The following is a 21,304-nucleotide window of genomic DNA, read 5'->3' as shown; positions in this document are numbered from 1 at the left end:
GCCTCCGCCCTGCCCACAAACAGTTTAATACATTAATACATTTTAAAAGCGTTTAAAATCTGAGCAGCATAAATGAAAGCCTTTAAGCCACTCAAAATCAAAACTAAGTCGGCCTGCGGACAAAATTAATCTCACGTCCATACAGGTCCCAATTCGTAGGAGCCAACACTGTAGCAGTGGATGATTGTCTATCCAGGAATGGGTCGAGAACCTTGTTGCAGTCCCCAGCTAGAATAAAATTGTCCGCATAATGTAACGTGATGTGTGGAGACAGGGAGGACCAAAAAGAGGCGTCACCCGTCACTGGGGCATAAATATTTAATAAGGACATAGGAACCTTATCCAGGGTAAAATTTACCCGGACCCATCTACCTAATTGATCAGTACTGCATGTGACAACTTTGACAGGAAGTGATTTACGAAACAAAATCACAACCCCATTACGCTTTCCATCACCTGGAGAAAAATAAACCTCCCCCACCCAGCCTCTCTTTAATTTAACAGACTCTTCAGCAGAAAGATGGGATTCCTGTATACAAGCTATATCAGCGTTGAGTTTAGCAAGATGGGACAATACTCTTTGCCTTTTAATTGGTGAATGAAGACCTCTAACGTTCCAGGAAACAATTGTTAAAGGCATACAATAACTGTAAGGACAATGACCATAAAAAACCAGTCATGAAATACATAAAAAATACATGCAAATACCATGCATGTGTGAAATAACGAAGAAAAGATCAGAAACCATACAAAAAAGAACCCTGGTAAACAAAAAACGAAATACAATATATGCCGGTCAACAAGTAATCGGAAAAAGAAATTGAAAGAAAGCCACAAAAGGAGGAAAGAAAAAGAAGAAAGGAAAACTAAGAGGAAAAGAGATAAAGAGCAGAAGAAAGTTAAACTTAGAAAAAAATATATGTGAAAATCGTGAGAAGACACCAAACACCATTCAGAAAAGATTAAGAAAAAAGAATAATGATAGTGCACCATCAACCAATTAAGTAAAGGGGTCACAAAGTGAGAAAAAGAGAACAAATGTCCTGAAAAAAACATAGAAAAGAAGCAGAAAAGTAACAGGGGAAGGGGAAAAAAAACAGGTGAAAGGCTCAACATAATTGAGTAAAGAAAGGGGCAAGGAAAAAGGTGCATGTAGAGATGAAAACATAAAGAGAACCAAATTGCTGAAAACACTAGGAAAAGGGAAAGACATAGAACTTACATAACATCCGGAACAAACAAAGGGTGGGAGGGTGGAAGCCACATGGACAATGGCGCAGCCACAGCTCAAAGGGGAAGACGAAGGAAGGGATTGGACCCGGCGGACTTCAATAACAAAGGGAAGGAGCCTGACGAGCAGGAAAAGGATCTGTGTGAGAAAAGAGGAACAAAAGGTTAAACTTGACAACAATTCATAAAACATAGTATATATACTGTGAAACTTAAGTAACCATCATAAACAGAAACTACAAAACAGAGAGGCAGAACCGCTGCCCTGGTAGAAAGTTATTTAGAACTCGAAGCAGAAGCAGTGTCCATCATATCAGTAGAATGCGAGTAAAGAAAACTTTTCAACTTCAGTGGGTCATCATACGTGGTAGTCTTATTATTGATAGTCACTTTAAAAAGGGAGGGATGAAACAACCCATATTGTGCTCCCAAGGAACGCAGTTGTGGTCGAAGAGATAAGAACTCCTTACGTCGATCTGCTGTGGACTTAGCATAGTCCTGTGAAAAGAATAAAGGGTGACCAGACCATGTGATACGATTCATAGCTTTCGCTGCAGATAGGACTGTGAGTAAGTCAGTATACTCAAGGAAATACATAATGACTCCTCTAGGTTTCCTCATTGTTGCGGCAGAAGACGTGCTTCTGATGGAGCCCAGGCGATGTGCCCTTTGTATATTTAGAGTGGTACCTTCTGGCAAATGAAGGAGCGTTGGCAAGAAAGATTTGAAGTAGGTGATGGGATCAGATCCTTCCAGACCTTCCTCAAGGCCGTAAAGGCGTAGGTTATTCCGCCTACTCCTATTCTCCAAATTTTCGATCTGCTTATGTAAAAGCGAAACCTGTGCACAAACTGGCTCAACTTTGGATACAGAGGACTCCATTGAAGCAACGCTCTGCTCGAGGACATTGATCCGTTCATCCACAGACAGCCATTTGTCTGAAAGTTGCTGGAGTGTGGATTTGGTCTCTTCAATAAAAGGACGCAAAGCCCTTATTTCATCTAATACTAAGTCAATAGTAGTGGACGAAGACGTCTGTGAAGGAGGCGAAGGAGGAGCCTGCTTTAATCTTTTGATTGTGCCTTTTTTGGTAGCAGGCGTTGATGAAGTAGAAGATGCCGATCCCTTTGAAGATGGGGTATCAGGTAGGTTCTCAATCCCCAAACACTGATAGCGAGAGCCTGTGTGGACTAAGAATTTCTTAGCCGCGATGGAGGGTTTACGTAGGTCTTTAGATAGTTTCCCCATACAAAAAAAGTATAAAGTGCAAGACTATGAGATGTGTGGGAATTAACCAGCGCAATCTGACTGAAGTAAGTAAGACCACAAAAAATACAAGAAAGGTAATAAACCTCTCAGAAAGCACATGAAAAGTGACCCAGCAAGCTTAAGAGTACATAACCCCATAGTACAACATTGGTAAATGTATGGCTATGTGGAACCACATCTACAGGAAACAAGCCTAAAGCAATGATAAATACATTCAGCAAAAACATAGGTATATCATATCATGCTAGCAACATACTGCTTATAACATGGATGGGGAACAACATGAGCCCAAAACCTACAAGCGCACAGTGGCATAAAGCGCATGAAAAGGCTGCCTAGAGGCAACCATGAGATCCAACATGAGCACAAGATATAATAAAATGTAGCTGCAGCACTATATGTTAACATCAAAAAGCATAACTTCTTTTATAAGTCAGGCATGAGGAAAAGAAAGTCAGAACAGCCTCTTAAATGACTTGTGAAGAAAAGCGCGCCTGCGATAATAGCAGTGCCAGGTTGGAGCCGTCAAATTTCTAGTCAGATATGTTGAGGCAGTTCGTGTCTCAAAGCGTACAAAATGGCGGCATTCCGTCAAGATGAGCAAAGACTGAGGTGAAGGCACAATTAACTAATATCCCACGAAGAAATATAAGGGTTACATAGTGCAGGAAAAGCGAGCCTTCAATAATGGTGCAACACTGAGGGGGAAAGCCGCTTAGGTCCGTAGAAGAAAATACCGCTAGGAGCCTCGCTCCGTCAGCGGGAGTTACGCAATGGCGGCCATTAAGTCAGCGACGCCTCAAGCACTCACTTGCAGCTTACTGGGTAAAAGCGTTCAGCGGGGATTCAAATCCGAAATAGGAGGCAGCAGTGGACCTTCATGTGACATGTCCTCTATTTTCAGGCTCTTTCGGCCGCAGGGGAAGGAACGTGGGGCCGGTCTCCCTCCTCGTCTCACAGAGAGCTACGGATCCGCGGCCATCACCATCGGGCGCAAGCCACGCCCCACCAATGAGTACTATATAAAAAGTCACAGAAAAATCTTTGTCACTCATTAACAGGGTGTACAAAAGACCAGCAGCAAGACCAGACATCGAAGTAGCTCGATCACATATCCACAATTTTTGACTTTCGTCGTTGATTCCCATGAACTCACCCTCAATATTCAGACTTATGTGCCTAACACGGAATGCATTGAACACCAACATTTCTCCTACTTCACCAATATTCTCCACAAGTCAGTACTGCAGTGATTCCTCATCAAGCTTTGTTGTGGAGCATTTTAGAATCCAAGCGTAATTTACTGATTCATGCCCTTATATAGGTATAATTCACATTGCCCTTATATAGGCATAGAAATCATGCTCATGTTTAGACATAACCCATCCACTCTAAATACAGGCATGACTACTTCCACTAGTTCCAAAAAGCCACAACGATTTCTTGGAAAACTCGGCTTCAGCAGTCAGGGACATCCCCTTGCTTGAATATTGATTTGTACTAGAAATCATGGAGTTTTCAAAGAACTACCATTCCCTTGGGGTTCTGTGGTGATGTTATTATGTCCGACTTTACATCAAACAAGGCACCTTCACGGTATAAATATGCCTACACCTGCCCTAGCACACACGCGGTGTTTCGGAGCAGCTCGGCTCTCTACTTGCACGACGCAGCTCGCTACAGCAAGTGCCGAAAGAAGCCGACCCTCCAGCTGACGCACTGACTGAGAGGCTGCCTTTCTCTCGCTGAGAATCCAGCTCCAGTGTTTCCAAGCTCCCCTTGCAGGGTGTTGGGAAATCGAGTCCGAGACAGAGATACCAGACCTCCGAAATTCTAAAACCAAGGTACGGAGCTAATTAGACCCTAAAAGAAATCTTGGTTAGATTCTTGGCAAAGAAAAACTAAACCTATGCTACACCTCACTTACTTCTTCCCTCGTACTAGACCTAGGTTAGGTACATCGGAGTAGGCGTATCTTAGAAGCACCATTGAGTACTTTTTAGCCTTTGTTATTTATGTATGTATTTATCTATGGTTTAGAAACCATACAATGCTTTTACAGTATTATTTCATAATACTCTTCTTACTGTACGCATTATACTTTACAACCAGTATTACGATTTTAGTAGTTCACTTTACTTGCTTGAGAAAAAAGACTGTTCAATAAACCCTTTTATTGAAAATGCCCGTCTCTCTATTTCTCTGCATCTCTGATGAAACGAAGCATGCACGATTGACTAAGTGAAATATCAATCTATTGTTTCCACGACTCTGAAGATCAGTTTTATTCTTGGGGAAACAAAGTTGTCATGTTTACGCGGTTGTCAGAAAACGAATCCCTTCTTGTTTATTCGAGAAAGTTTATAGTGACCTCTGAGCTAGCTGGCACTCACAATTAAGTCTAATATGTTCGATAGAGACCGAGTCGACCTAAATCCTAGGTCAAATCTATAGGATATATTATTCCAATGCACAGAGCCTATTGGGAATATAGGAACTACACTACAGCTTAGACACAGTATGCTATAGCTCTCCACCTAATTTCAGATTTCAGAAATAGTTTAGATGTATTTGTTTACTATCTCACCCGTAAATTCCTATTTCATGTTATCTCCTATCACTTTCTTACTTTCCTCGATTTACTCCGGTAACAGTGCTCCATTGCCTGAAATGTGCAACAAGAGCTGCCATAATTGAGCAATAGTAAGTGCTGAGGTGGCGCAAATAAAGTAACATTGGGTTACGAAAAGTAGGGCTACCAATAAAAAGACAAGAAACCAGGATACAAATAAGTAACATCTTATATTATGTTGCAGGACAAGACACTTGCAGCAGCTGCAGAAACCATCCTTGTTGAAGAGCGCCTTGAAGGGGAAGAACTTTCTGTAAGTTAATAGTTTTTTAAATAATGATGTTCGAATCAGATGCACTACAACATTACATAGAACACTTTCTGTCCAGCCTTTTTGGGTTTTTTAATACTGCATATTTTATTACCACATTAGTGGTTATCATTAATGTGTTACTTTTGAAAAGCGGTCTTCAACAAAAATGCACTCTTATGAGGGTGAAGGGGTGACCTCATTCAAAAAGTGCACTCACAGGTACCATCACATCTTCAGTACATGCACCTACTGTGTCAAATTCTGTCAAACTCAGGGACTTATTTACAACCCTGTTGCAAAGCCGGTGTGTCACTTTTTATACGAAATTGAGTTTATCTGATCTTGTCACAATCACCTTCGTTATGATAAAAGCAGAGAGGGTGACAGGGACTTAAGGCCCGAGTACACAATTAAGAGGGTACCTTCCGAGATAGTTTTAACTTTCCTTCTGCCAAATGGATCCCTAGTATTTAAAAATAAAAAAAAAACAGCGCTCCACCCCAAATGTTGGTCTGCATCAGAGTGTGTTAGTGGCCCTATGATGAAGCATGCCACAATCCAGTGGGTGAGGGGAGTATTGAAAACTCTTAGGACTTTCTAAGTGTGGCTTCTACTGAAGAATTACAAGTTGTATAAAGTACATACTTTCTCTTTTTTGTATGTGTAACAATAACCACCATGCATGAGAATGTTACTGCCTCTGAAAAATCAGACCAAATTAGTCTTTTATATATTCTTTGTTTCTAGTTGTCTTGGTTAAGTTTCTGTCCTTATTACCACCAAACTCAAAAACAATTTAGACATACGCAAGGTCATCAAAAGGCCTGGCTTGAATCCACTGGATGAAAACGATTATAAGGCATGAACGTCCAGCTAGACCAACTTTAATAATGTTGTCAAATTCATACTGAACATCCTTGAGAATGAGATGACAATAAGGTTAGGAACGAAATCCAAAGTTGGTCGTTTTCCTCTCTTCCTGTAGTATGTTATTCATACATTTAGGCCCAGATTTACTAAGGATTTGTGTTGTTATTGCATCATGCAAGTCAGCTCAAGGTAACACTAGTCTTTAAGTGACATTTACTAAGCTATGCAAGGGAATATTTGGGACTTTGTAAAGAAATGTAAATCAATGCATCAACTTGTGCCATGTTCCTTTACATTTCATAGTGGTAGGCGTTCCATAAGTGGTCCATGAGTGTTCCTGTGAATCCACCCATGAAATCTGACGTCATCCAAAATTTACTGAAATCATTAAGAATGGGATGGCGCCAAAATGGTGCACTTCCCTAAGACGGCATAACGTGGAGACATATTTTTCTTTCTCCTCGTTACTTCCTCTGTCAATGAGCGATGCATTCTGCATCATACAGAGAAACAGGAAATAGCCTCTAGGGATTGTTTTTGTGCAGCTTGGCATCCCTTCCTCCAAAAAAACAATCCTGCCTGTAACACAGTCCCCCTTGCACAATCGTACAAGGGTGCCTGTTTTGGTGCTATCTTAGAGACTTATTTACAGGCCCCTTGTGTAGCTGGTACAGCACTTTTTCCCATATTAAAAGTAATGCACTGGTGGCGCAAGGGATTTGTAAATAAGCCCCTTACAATATATGGCAAATTTCTGCTCTCTCCTTTTTAAGCAATAAAGCACAGAAGTTCCCTTGCTATGTCACAATGTGTGAAACTTGAATCACCAACCTTTTCTATAACAAGAACTATTTATGTGCAATGAAAATCATCCCTAGCTAATAACGTAAATTATTAGCGTTATAGTAGTGGCCACTTCCGGCAAAATTCCATTATTGGCCATTGCACACAGAATTACTTGCAGTGGCCATCTCGTGCATCAGGCAATGTCACCAGCAATTATGTCAAATACCATAGCAGTCCTATGCACAATTCCTCCTGCACTTAGGAAAGAAAATCAATAATAAGATTGCCCAGCGCACTATGAATTGCCATTTAACCTATTAGCCTTAAGGATATTATTTATCGAGCTTTCAAGATCTGATAATCGACACATTTTGCTTTTAAATATATCATTTTCAATTTTAGAAACATACGTAATTCAACCAAACAAATGCTTATCATTTACCAGTTTGCACTGCACATAGTAGAACTAGTCACAGGTAGCTGGAGAGCTGCCATTGGCTCCAGAGCTACTCGGTGGAGAACCGGGCTTTAGTAAATCTGGATCTTGGTGTCTTGTGTGAGCAATTTATTAGTTGTCGGGTGGGTTCTCGATCTGTAATTTCTCTAATATAACTAGGAACAATAATAGGAGATCTCTACCTCTCTCTGAGTGATGTAGTAGGAACCCAAAGAAACCCTAAGGCTTACTAAATTCTAAGGCATAATCATATTCTGACAGTTAGTTACATATTTATAAAACTTAGGGCTTACTTTAGATCTCGGCGGACGAGTTACTCCGTCACAACGGTGATGGATATCTTGTCTGCTGAAATATAAATCCCATTATATACCATGCGATTTGTGACGGAGTAACCCACCTATCGAGATGTACATCAGGCCCTTAGTCGGTCTCTGGCATCTTACAGACATATAGGAGGTATTCATCTGCATTCCAATCATCATTTTGGGTAGAGTTCAGGGTCGTCATCTTTCAGTCTTTATAACTTTATTGGTTGCCAGTGCAATCTACTCATAGTAAAAATAAGGTTTTAGATGTGCACATATGTACTCTTAAAAGACTGCTAGATTATTGCCTTAAAGACAGTGTATGTTAAATGGAGGATCCATGTGCTTTTGCTCTAAGTTAAGAAGAATGTTGTAGATTAAAGCAACATATTTTGTTGCCTCAGGGTACACCAAACACCCTTTTTTTAAATAATTTTTTTAGCGCCTTTACCCAAAGTGCTGTTCAGAAAATGGGCACAGCTGCAGAGGAAAAAGGCATACTAAGCAAATCTCTGAGGTTAATTAGACAGTAAATCAAAATTAGCGTGAATTGTCTGGCAAATGATCCTTAAAACACTTATTGAACAAATGGAAAGAAGGTGATAAATGAATAAAAAGGGACGCTTATACCAGGACGTAGGTGCCTCAAAGGCTAAGGGGATAGTTTAAAATAAGAAGGGGCATTTTCGCCGAAGCCACTCGGAGGACCTTCAGACAAAATGCTTGCCCTATTATGATGAGTTCCTTGGCATTGTTTTGAAATCTCAGAAACAAGTCTCAAAGCAGGGTTTGCTTCCGCATACATGACAGGGACATTTTTCTTCTTATCCTTCTGCGTGTGGCCTTTCAAGCCGGATACATCTGCATAGGAAAGCCCACCCTAAATAGGGCCGGCCTTCTGCCGTTGCAATGCCAGCAGCACTGCGGTGGATTGGACGCTTGTTAAAACTTTTCTGTTGGCGAAGTCAACTAGTTATTCATTAGCTGGAGAGTTTCTTATCCATATTAACATCAGATATGCCACTGAGATTAAGCAATTCAAAGTTAGGTGTTCATTCAGTTTGCAACTTTGGTTGAAAGACTTGGGAGTTTACTCAGTTGGACTCAATGGTAATGGGTGATAGATTTATAAATATGTGGGCTCGAAGGGAAAGGGGATGACGGCGCTCTACCCCAATGAATCATACCTTTGAGCACATGCGAAGCTGGATATAAGGCATGCTCTTCGCAGTCTATAATTGTAAGATGTATATGTCCCCCCCAATCGTTTGCCTCTTCTTGCGGCATGAATGAAGGGGCAGAGGAGTAATGGTAGAGCCTTGCATAACATAAAACATCCTGACCTCCTGCCACCCCACCACCCTCATCATATACACTCTCTTTCACTCCTACCTAGCTCCAAATTGAAAACTAAATACCTGGCCTCCTGCCACTCACCTCCACCATCCTCTGAAAATTGCCCACTCCCCAAAATCCAAATATTAAATACATATAACTGGTCTCCTATCAACCTCCCACACCCCACTCTTAGGTCATCCCATCCCCTCTTTGTTCAAAGTCATGCTCTGCACTATTACATTGAGGTGGGTAACTGACAACAGCTTTGTGAGAGTCGCTTGTCATCATGGATCGTTTTGTCCTGTCAGCGCAGGTCTGAAGAGACACATGTTGGCCTCAATTTTCCACCTCCCTCAGGTCTGTGGAGATCCAGGAAAAGTGCAAGAAAGCGGATTAGATTCCAACTGCCATACCGCCATTGTGCATGGGTCTCTGGGGACTCGTGTGAGGTCGTAGAACAAGGGGAAACAAGCCCTAACTAATTTAGCTACCTACTTTTGTGATGTCATTAAAGTGAATAACCGAAGCTTGATCTGATTGTTCACGACAGAGGCTCCCTATAGAAGCCACATATTGTACATTCAGTTACTAGCTAGCACAGATCACATTTCCTTGCAGTAATATATTCATTTTCTCCCAGTGTTTGTGCTTTAGTGATGGTGTATCGACAGCCCCCATGCCACCAGTAAAGGAGCACAGACGATTGCTTGAAGGGGATCAAGGTCCAAGCACAGATGGAATGGGAGCCTACTGCCCTACTCCTCAGGTAGAGTGAGCCCTTCTACTTGTATTTTCCCTGTTTCATTATTATCCGATATGCCTTTTCTATACCTGTGAAACTTTGTTGAGCTAACCATGTCTAATCATTCATCTTAAACTGTGTCCTAAACATTTATGCCTAACACACTATGCTAGAACCCTGTAGCACTGAGTAAAATTAAAGTGGTAGTTATTGAGCCCCTGTGCCAAAAACAGCCATTTCAAGAAAGCCAGCTTCATAAAGGTGGGTGCCTATGTACTAATGTATCAGTGAAGGACACTGATCAACTCACATGCATGAATGTAAACTTTAGAAAGAGAATCCATACATTCACCAGTGTGAACATGCAGTGTTCTTTGCCTATTCAGAAATTTGTGATGCTTGATTGTGGTCATAACTCAGAAGTGTATGTGATGGAGGCTCATAAGATACTATTGCCTAGGTGGTAATAACTGAAAGTCATTCATTCAATCTTTTTATTAAATGCAATTGTATATGATTTTAATGGTTTGTCTGTTGTATTTTTATAATGTATCTTGTGGCGTGTTGTGATTTTTTGTATCATTTATATTATGTTACATGATGTGTTGCAATGACTTGTATCCTGTTGTATGTTGTTTTATGTTATGTATGGTATGTTATGTAATGAGGGTTGTCACATATCGAATGTGGAGTGGTGTGTCATGCTGTATGTTACATTATGTGACGTGATGTAGCATTTCATTTGTTAAGTAATTTTTTTTAAACATAATTTATAGGATACACTATATTAGTAATCGCTCATGCGGTGGTGCTTATCGTGATGTATTCTGTTATTATCACATCTTATCATATGCGGATTAATATATAGTATAGGGTATTGTGTTGGAAAGATTGTGAAATACATTATCATTATTAGCAGGGAATTATCCGTCTGGCTTTCCAGCCTGCCAAGTTAGTAGAGGCTTTGGTTTCCACTCCCCTGATCGAGGATTGTCCACCGTGTTTAGAGATAGCCGACAGGAAGGCGGGGATTATTTTGTCATTATGATGGACTGTGATTGGCAGCGACAATATATGCTGCGCCAGCTACGCCTAAGCTTCTGCCTATGCCACGTTTCACGGACCCTGACGCTTACTAAGAGTTACCTCCTCATGCTAAACTTTTGAGACATTTGTAAAATATTCTAGTAGTTTTACATTTGGGTGCCCCTCCTCTATCAAATATCAAAAGATATAAGAACTCTGCTGCAACCACTCCCAGGAGGGTGCCACCTTCTAAGTGTGAATCATCCAATTGAGGTGTCCCGATCCTCCTTAACAGATCTTCTTAAATACCTCAAGAGGTTGAATTGTCAACAGTAAAACAACCAGATGTGGTATTTTATTACCATTTTTTGGCTCATGCTGGGAATTGCATTCTCTACCATCCACTTCTGTTGCTTAGACCAGAGTTTTTTGTTTCACTGTACACATACACACATGAATCTGTAATTATAAGTCTTAACTCTTTGTGTAATCACTTGGGGCACTGAGCCATGGGTTTAGTAGAAATCAAAGAGAAAAGCTCAGTAAGGGTGTACATGTAAGACACAATTAGCCAAAATAATTAATGGGACGAGGAGTTGCGAGAATATACGGTAAGTAAGGTGGAGGTAATTTGAGACTAATATACATAATTTCTAATTTCTGTTGTTTTTCAGTTTCCAATAAATGTGTTGGAGAAAATTCATGATACGATAATTCGAGAAACCATTGATGGACTTCGGCAAGAGGACATACCATATGTAGGTTAGTCTATTCATGATGTTCCCTGTGCTCAAGTGAGAGATAGTAAGGAGCCCTTTGTATACAGACCGTTGCCTTGAAAAATACATACTATGGTGAAAATATTGGGTCTGATTGAGAGTTTGGTGGGTACTGAAAATACTTCAATTTGTAGAGGAAATGCTAAATATGGCTTCCACTCCACTAGCTGAATATCCTCCATCACAGGGAAATTGTCGTGGTGGATTAAAATCCAGTGGATTTTATCCCATATTTTTGAGTTTCCTACAGAAATTGTGGGATTGTCAGTTCCAGACAAATGCTAAGGGCTCAATTACGAGTCTGGCGATTCACAGACTGCAAGACTCATGGGGGCGCAGCAATGGCGGTCTTCTGACCACCCGATCACAATTTGGGCGGTCAGACTGGCATTTCCCTTCTGCATCCTCCAGGGAACCACCGTACCCTTGCACTTATGTGGTGGTGTAGGGGCAGCAATATGCTTGGCCGACATAAGCTACAGCAGTAAAAGGGAGGCACACTGACACTAACACAGAAATAGTCATAGCCATTACAAAAGGGCATAGTCGTTAAGAGTCTGAATTTTCCACCCACTCGCCACAAATTCGGTTGAACTTTTGTGAGACGCCCCTCGCCTTGTACACCACTTTTTCAAGAGCTGCACACGAGTCCATGCCACCAATCCACTCTTGTAGGGATGGGGTCTGCTCATCTCTTCAGTGTCTACAGAGATCCCTCTTGACCACCATGTATGCCGTCGCTAGGGGTGAGCGGGTTGCCCTGGAGTGCCCCACATATTCCATTATCCCCATAAGCATGATTTTAGGTTCAAGTCCAATGGGATGCCAACCACCCTCCCCATGTGTCTGTTGACCAATACCCAGTACACCGGTGCCCCTGGAAATGTCCAGATTGTGTGATGAAAAGGTACCCTGAGAAGAGCCACAGCGCATGGCACGACCAATGCGCATTAGGTGTTCAGGGAAATAGTAAATCCTGTTGAAGTATTTGATTTGTATTTGGCGTAGTCGCATTGATATCGCTAGCATCTCGGCCCATCATTGCCTCATCCCTGTCATCATTGTCTAGGGTACCAATGTCCTCCTCCCATCTGGATCACAATACTTCCAGGGGCTCGGGCACATTCGCAACCAGGGATTTGTAGAGCCAAAATATGCCACCGCTACCCAATGTGTAAGTTACCAACTTGCATTCAAGTGGGTTGAATTAGGGAAGGGTCGTGAGCCTTCGTTGGTGTGTTAACATCAACTCTGTTAAATGAGCAGCGCTAATAAAAATTAGCTAAGTGGTAAAATATAAATCCAGGACATTATAGCCTAGCCCTGAACACTTGACTTACATTGTAAAGAATGTTGACCACGAAATTGTAAAATTACAAGTGTATGTGCTAAATGTATTGTTTTTCTTTTCTTTACAGGGGTGCTGCATGCAAAAATAATGCTTACTAGAGAGGGGCCAAAGGTTCTACACTTCAAATGCTGTTTTGGAGAAACAGCCTGCCAGGTCAGTAATTTATTGTGAAAACAGAGAATATCTGCGTCATAGAGAGGGCTCCATTATGAGTCGAATGCTCAGGTAATTTCGGCTCTCCAGCAAAATTTTATTAGCCGGAGGCTTTCCAGGGGTTGGAAGCATTGACCTTATTTGGATGAGGAATGGCAGGTTGTAGTGGTCCACTTAGGAATGAGGTATAACCAGGGGAATCAACTTTAACACACAATTCTCTCTGATTATTCTCATTCTTACCCTGATTTTCATCCGGTGAGATTAGCCGCTTCAGGTAGCTAGAGTCTTCAGAGAACAGGGGCTACAGTGTTTTAGCACCACTCATAACCGCAATGGGAGTCGTAAATCACAAACTGTACCCTTCCGCATAGCTGCCAAGGTTTCAGATTTCTTATGTGTGGCGTTTTCATAATTTCAGTGTACTTATGAGTGATATTCAACGACTATGAGTGACTCTTTTTTAAAAGCAAAATCAAGCAATGAAGACGTGCGAAACATGTAAATACCAGAAATGACACTAATTTGCGCAACAAGAAACTCTAAACAGATCTTCAAACTGTTGCAAAGCATCAGAAATGGAAGGGCACTAAACTAGTGCCCTTATATAGGGGGGCTGCCTGGAGGTTGTGTGTTTATGTAGCCAGTCCCAGTTTCAGGGGTTGTGAGGCAAGGAGGAGGTGTGAGAAGGCTACATACATGGGCCTGCTGCTTGGAGGCTGTGTGTATTGTTGTAGCCAGGCCCCTGATTCAGGTGTTTTGAGCGAAGCAGAGAGTTGTGAGAAAACTTAATTGCTGTCACTGAATACACGCCCCACGAGACCCCTGAAAGGTCTGAAAGATCCAATGGAATGCAGTCATACAGGCAACAGCTTCCTAAAATTCTTAACAATTGAGCAGCTCAAAGTATCTGGGCATATGCAGTTGTGCAGTGCAGCTATGTGTTTGGGCAAGCAAAGTTCTGGCAGTGAAACGTTTAACATGATGAACATTGTAATTACAGCAGTATAAAATTAATAGAGGTGCATGTGTTTTTCAATTAATGCGCGATAGAAGAGTTAAACAGTTCACGACATAGGGCCCGATTACGATGTGGTTAGGAAATCTTCCCGACCGAATCAGTTTGAAAATGGTTTCCGACCCACTCAGATCGAGAGAGTCCGGGCGACCGAGTACGATGCATCTGGATGCTTCCAGATACGATTTGGTTGGACCTCCATATGCCTCGGCAAACAACTGCCATTATGTCAACTTTTCACAAAACCAGCAATGAAGCCTAAACCAAGCACCGAACAAATACGAGACAAGCTCTGCCCACAACAAAACCGCCACTCCCCTCCCTGCTCTCTACCACGGGCAGCACAGCGGAGTCTGATCCCATGCCCCCTCATCTCTCTGCTCACGCCGGCCACACCTGAACGGAGTCCCCAACAGACGGCAACCAGCAGGGCCTCCAAATATAAAGAGGGAAAAGATGTCCCCAACATTTTCAGCTGCAGCCAGAACCCCATGCAAGGCGCACCTCCAGCTGACCCAGGCAGCTAGCAGCCCAGCGCAGTACCAGACTCGGAAAAAATGAAAAAGTCAGGAGCTTACGGACAAGAAACTGCTATTAAATGATCATTTGTAAAAGGAAGTATCAACGCATTTCTGGATTCCAGGTTGCTCTCTACGTCCCACGTGTGACCCGGGCTGAGCCTACAGGATGTGAGGGCCCCAACACAGATCTTCTCAGTCATTAGACTTTAGTAGTAGTAGTGCTCGACCCCAATAAAATGGATGAAAGAGCAGCTCAGCGGTGTCCTCCCCGATCAGCACACCGCTACCTGATAAGGGCCTGCAGCCAGCAGCAGGGCCCCAGATCACACGAGCAGACTACTTGAGTGATGCCACTGTCCATACTGAAAATAAATTGTTGGATCAGCACCAGGATGGTCAGCGCGGGCTAGCGCTATTCATTTAAAGGGGATTTTTTTAGCTCCAACAGAGTGATTATTCAGGCACTCACTTTGCTTTGAGGTGAGCGGCACGCACAATTCGTACATCGTGGCCGCAACGACTCCGACAGCAAACACTGGTCCACATTGATTATGAGCTTAGCAGCTTCGTGAATCACGTCCGAAGGTGTGGGGGAATGGGTTTGGGATGGGGTCACTCAGCCGTAGGCTCATTTTAATGTAAATTTTCGCAGCACAACATATTGCGAGAAGCACTGCCATAAGCTTGCCAAAACTTTATTCAACTCCGACTGCCGGAAGTCACATCCCGTGGCGCCTATTAAAGTGTGTGCCTCAAAACTGGTACCAGCCTCAATCGCAGACCGTTTTGTCTCAATAGTAACTATTGGTCATAAATGTATTGAATATCCTACGGCGCGGCAGGCTGTGTCATGGGCGTCTCATGAATCCTAATATTGTTGTTATATTGTCACTAGAGCAGCAGCTAGAGCTGCAGACTCTGACCCAGCTGCCTGGAGCAGCGCGCACGGTGCGCTGCCACTTCTTCAGCTTTACTTATGATTACTAGCACTCCTGCTTAACAGTTCAGGAGGCACTATTATGCTTGACTATGCATTTCAGTGCAGTGATGCGGATCACCATACTGAAATGCGTTAGTCTAACGCCTGATGTGTGGTACTTGGCAGGGCTGCCTTTCGGATATTACGAGTAACTCTTAATGAGAGCTAATGTATTTTAAATATGCAATATTCTCACTTGCACAAAAGTCCAGTGAGGCAAACACACTTGCTTGAATCCTGGCTGGGCCAACTCAGCATTTTATTATTTGTGTGGTTGCTAACATGAGTACTACCATAGAGACTAATAGGAGCATGTGCAATTTTTGTAGTGTTCTGAATGAGGAAAGTGCTATCAAGAAATATGCTATGATTTTCCTATCATGGGGTCTTATCGGGCATTCCTTTCGATCACTTAAGTGAAGAGGATGAGACATTTAAATCCTCTGCATTACCTTCATAGCGTGTAGGACATTAACATCTCGACCTCCTCTAAAATAGAAAATCCTTCTTGTGCGCTCGTACCAGAAGGATTTTCTTTTTCTTTATGTAAAATAATAATCTTGAGTTGTGAGGAAAGAGCTTCCTTCGCAAAAATAGTTTTGTGTTAAATGTTCATTAAATTAATTTTGTATATTTATTTTAAATGCAGAAAAACATAAAAAAATGCTATCACCTTAATTTTAAATTAAATGTTTTTTTATTTAGATAAATTCAATTATTTGTTCTGATCGCTAAATTAAAATATAAATTCCTATCTAAAGTACAAAAATGAAATTTTTTACTATGCATTAATACTTATTAAAGTTGGTATATAGAAATAATTAAAAGTAATTTAATTATATTTTGATAAAAATGTGTTACAATATTTGTGTAAATTAAAAAAGACTGCTAACATCATGTATAATCAAATAATAAATATGCTTTCTGTTTATAATTATTTTGCATTTAATTATATTTATTTATATGTTTAACTATTTAAAATAATGTAATTTAACTTAACATTATTTTCTATGGGTTTTTTTTCAAATCCCTACCTCTGTTATTTTCTATGGATCAGTCTTGCAGTACGAGTGGTTGGCCATGTGTGATGAAGAACTGCAATCTTCATTCTCAGGGGTCTCACTAATACAAAGAACTTGGCACAGAAGCTGAAATATGAAAAGACATCTTTATTAAACTTAATTAAGTGAGACTACGTCACACAGGAGCCTTAGCAACTGAATGAGGCAGTCTAAAGAGTACAGAACACAGAGGCCTTTTATATGCTTAGGGTTACAAACTCAGCACAAAAGTAAGGGGCAGTCCTAGCTTTTGCAAGCATGCAAAATACCTAATATGGACATACAAGATCTGCAAAATATTAGCCAATAGGAAAACATTCAAAACAAGGCATCATGTAACCAGAACATCCCCCTTAAGTGTGTTTCTGCCCAACCCATAAGTCAATCAATTACAGCACCCATAGGTCAATCAGTAATGGCAGGACATGTCTGTATGCAGTTAGGCCAGCTGGTGTCTGAGATTGGTTTTCAAAACTAGGACAGAGGGGGTTTTCAACATGTTGCAGTCCAAAGGGCAGAGACACTTCATGAATGGAGCAGCCTGTGTAAAGGCAACACAAAATGACGACAAATGTAAGATGGAGTCAAAATTAAAGAACATCAGACCCTCCTTTTGCCATTACACAGGCAAATCCTAATTCATTGCTAGGTGAGCATTCTACTCATTTTATACAAACAGGTATATATAAACTATCAGCAGGAATACAAAGAGAACAAAGCATTTAACATTCAGATAGCAAAAGAAAGTAATGACCACTATTACAAACAGGTTTATCATTTTTTTTTCACAACCCTAGGCAAAAGCAAATCCTAAAATTATTTAGCAAACTTTTTCAGGGCTCCTAGTTATTTCAGCGACTATTGACAATGCCAGTAAAACAATAAGAATCAGTCTCCAAACACCGATTCTATGCAATCGCACGGTAAATACCCAGAGTCCGTCCAAGCCTCTCTGGCAGGCTTCTATTGTCCATCAAATCTGCTTCTGTTGTTTTCTTCCGCATGGGCCTCTTCATTCAGGCCTTTCATGAAAATGGTGCTTCTCAGTATCCGTTGGAGTGCCCTCCTGGCAAACACTCACAGCTCACTTGAAAGTCTCAATGTCTCAATGTCGTGCACCAATATTTCTTGTGCTGCAGGCACTACAGATATTGTACTCTTCGCTAGTCATGGGCACAGATCATCTCATGCAGACCCAAGTACTATTAATCGGGAAAGAGCAACAGGCTTTCACACTCAGCAACACTTTCAGGCTCCAACACTCTCTATTCAGTGTCAGAGGATGCTCGGGCTGCTCTTTCATTTAATCATTGGTACCACAATGTAGTGCCTTTTGCCAATCTTGGATCCTCCGGTGCACTGCCTTTCCGTTGGAGCAAAGAAAAGGGGGGGAGGGTGGCCAAAACTCAGGCCAAGGGGCTCAAGGGACTGCACACTGTCGGAGGTTACCAGCACATGACAGGTGGAAAACTGAAGCCTCAAAACAACAGGGATCCTTCTCTTTTGCTCTTTTGCACTGAAACTGGTTCTGTGGCAAAACCAGCTCCTCCTTCTTTTCTGATGTTCAACGCCTTCTGATGAAGCAAGCACAATACTTTGAAGATACCACTGATGGCACGCTGGCGATCGCTGTCCAGTCTTGCTACTTTTCTGGGTGCTGGGACTTTTCATCTATAGCTGTCATTGATGGGATTGTGGGTGAGTTCCACAGGTTATTATGACTTAATCCCGCAGAACCTAGTGACGTAGGAAATGTGACACAGTTGTTAGTTTCCTTCAATTTAGTACAAAAACAGTTTATTGTTTTTAACAAGGGGATTGCAAGCAGGTGGCCTGCAATCTGCGAGGGAGTGGCAATACCCCATGGGACAATTCTGGTCTAGAACACACTGTCATTCTCAAAGGCAATACTTCTAATCTCTTCAATTGGGTATCCTTCATTATCCTCTGCCATCTAAGGGTAGATAGCTACATGGGAATTCTATCTGAATGGATGTCCTCACACATAGTGGCATTGTCTAATGGGGTAAACACATTTTTTCTCTAAATGATTACATATAGGTATTCCTAAATTCCTTATCTCGAACACCTCAAAAGAGAAATCACATAATACAAATTATCAGGGACATGTAGATACCTCCCTTTAATAATTGTGCATCAGGTGGACTATACAATACAAAAGCTAATGATCAAAATGTGGAAACAAAAAACAAGAACTAGAGTCCTAGGGGTCCATTACGATGTCGGGTGGTTTGCCTCCGCCAGGCTGGCGGTGGCCACCGCCGGCCTGGCGGAGGCAAACCGCCCGACATCGCAAGCCCAAATCCCCTCCGCCAGATTAGGATGGCGGAGGGGAAGGCGGCGGTGAAAAACACCGCCCGCCTGTTTTCCGCCCCGGTTGCCTTGCGGCCGGGGCGGAATACCTGTAACATGGTGGCGGTGTCTGTAAGACACCGCCCGCTATATTACAATGGGTTGTGAGGCAAGCCTTTCCGTGGCGGCAATGCCGCCCCGGAAAGGCAGGCGGTCTTCACTCTGGGGACCCCTGTGGGCCCCCAGAGTGAAGGACAGTAGGGGGACGCACACGGGGGGGGTACCTGTGGTACCCCCCTGCATTTACATAATGAAAGCGGCTGGCACCGCGCGGTGCCTGCCGCTTTCATTATGCAAATGGTTAAAAGCATTTTCAGTATTGTGGCGGGCGGAGCAGAGAGCACCGCCCGCCACAATGCTGTAAATACAGGATGTGCCCGCCACTGTGGCGGGCACATCCTAATCTCACCCCCGGGACCCCCGCCCTTATGGCGGGCGGTCCCATTCCCCACTATGGTGACGGGCGGACAAAGTCTGCCCGCGATCATAATGACCCCCCTAGTATTTCCATGATTAGAACATATCTGATCCACCAAAAATTAAAGGAGCAGAAAAAAAGAACTAAAAACCAAATTAGAATAGGCATTGAATTTGTCATATTAAAAAAAACGTAAGGTGTCTCCTATTGAGGTGGAAAACTTGTCATACTATAGTATTGAGTCAGTTAACTAGTCTATCACTACCCTGACAGTCAGACTGGAAAACATCGAAGTAGGCCTAAAGAAAATTCTTGAAAACCAGTCTGGTCATACAAAAGGAATAAATGAGCTGACTGGTGAAAAGAATACGGAAAAGGGAAATGTGAGTAGGACACAACTAAAATCCCCAATAACTAGGCACAATGCAACATCAGTCAGGGGAGAAGCGGCAAAAGAAAAATCTATAGGAAGAACAAAAAAAATTACTCGGGTGATAGTCAAGTTTGTGACATAATACCAAGAGTATGGGTGATGCACAAAAGTCAAAATAGTACACAAATTTGAACTCTACCGCTGGCCCCTACACCATATACGGTAATCTCAGCTAATGTTCCAGTTCCTTTTTCAGGGAAAAAATGAAAAGTTTAGGTCACCTTTCGCAAGAGCCACAAATCTATAATTTCATCCTTAGGTCCAATCAAGGAAACATAAATCTAGGGCTGCCTGTTCCTTAAGGGAAGAGGACAGTATCGTAACTAATTGCAGGTGACACACTTTGATCCTGTATATCTCTGTTATTTTTCTTCAATACCATTATAGCCAAAATAGACATGCACTGGTGAAGTGTTGTCTGTCTTGCTCACAGCATGAAAAATCATATCTGTGACATTTAGAATCAGCGCAAATCCACCCAACTGTTGTGCAGCGATACGCATCGTCATGCAAATCCCTTCACAACACAGGGGAACTTGTAATAGTATCAGAAGCAACAACATAAAACACAAATATGCATAAAATAAAAAACGCACAAAACGCACATGTCAAGCCATCAGATATACTTGCTGTATATCAAGCACAAAAAGCATAGACAAAATAATAGCATATGTGAATGAGTGGTGACGCACACACTTCATGTCATGTACTTTATGCACTGTGAACCTGCAGCCCAAAACCCAATATTCAGGCCTGCTTAATTTGTCAGATTTTAAAATCAAAATTACACTTTTTCCTTTCCTTACCCTCCTTTTGACAGCTGGTCACCAGTTAGTGGCGATCGATTGTCAATACAATCTACTGTGTCACTTCTGACATACAGGACCAGCAAGAACAATTCATGATAGGACCAAATACACAAACATAAAAAAAAACACATGAACATTTCTTTCCAAAGCAATTACGCAAAAACACATCTCTTTTCAACCAACCAAACTCACGTGTCTTGTCAGCCTTAAAATCACCCAGAACAATCCATGAATGATCTGTGGGCAGAAGCAAAAATAAATAAATACACAAAACACAAAAGAAAGACATTTCTCATAACAAACAAATATCCTTTATAACTTTTAATCAGAAGACAAAACATGATACACATTAAGAAACACAAAAATAAATTTCCATTACTTAACTGTTACCATCTTGTCAGTCAGCTTGCAACATTAGGCCATTTTAACTTTCTAAAAGTAAAATTGTTTCACTGACACTCCATGTTAGCTTTGTGCCACAGTTTCCATTGTGAAAAA

At 41.8% G+C, this 21,304-nt stretch overlaps 1 protein-coding gene across 1 annotated transcript in view; it reads left to right on the top strand.

The window, feature by feature from the left end:
* The window catches only part of LOC144773723 (trifunctional purine biosynthetic protein adenosine-3-like), a 219,052-nt gene that overhangs the window by 57,925 nt on the left and 139,823 nt on the right, over nt 1-21,304 (top strand). The window contains 4 exon segments of the mRNA XM_078658864.1: nt 5,316-5,384; nt 9,784-9,930; nt 11,607-11,673; nt 13,109-13,194. Of these exon segments, the coding sequence (XP_078514990.1) occupies nt 5,316-5,384; nt 9,784-9,930; nt 11,607-11,673; nt 13,109-13,194 (369 nt within the window).

Source organism: Lissotriton helveticus, chromosome 8, assembly GCF_964261635.1.
Source record: "Lissotriton helveticus chromosome 8, aLisHel1.1, whole genome shotgun sequence".
Taxonomy (NCBI): Eukaryota; Metazoa; Chordata; class Amphibia; order Caudata; family Salamandridae; genus Lissotriton; species Lissotriton helveticus.
This window is presented reverse-complemented; position numbering and strand designations above follow the sequence as displayed.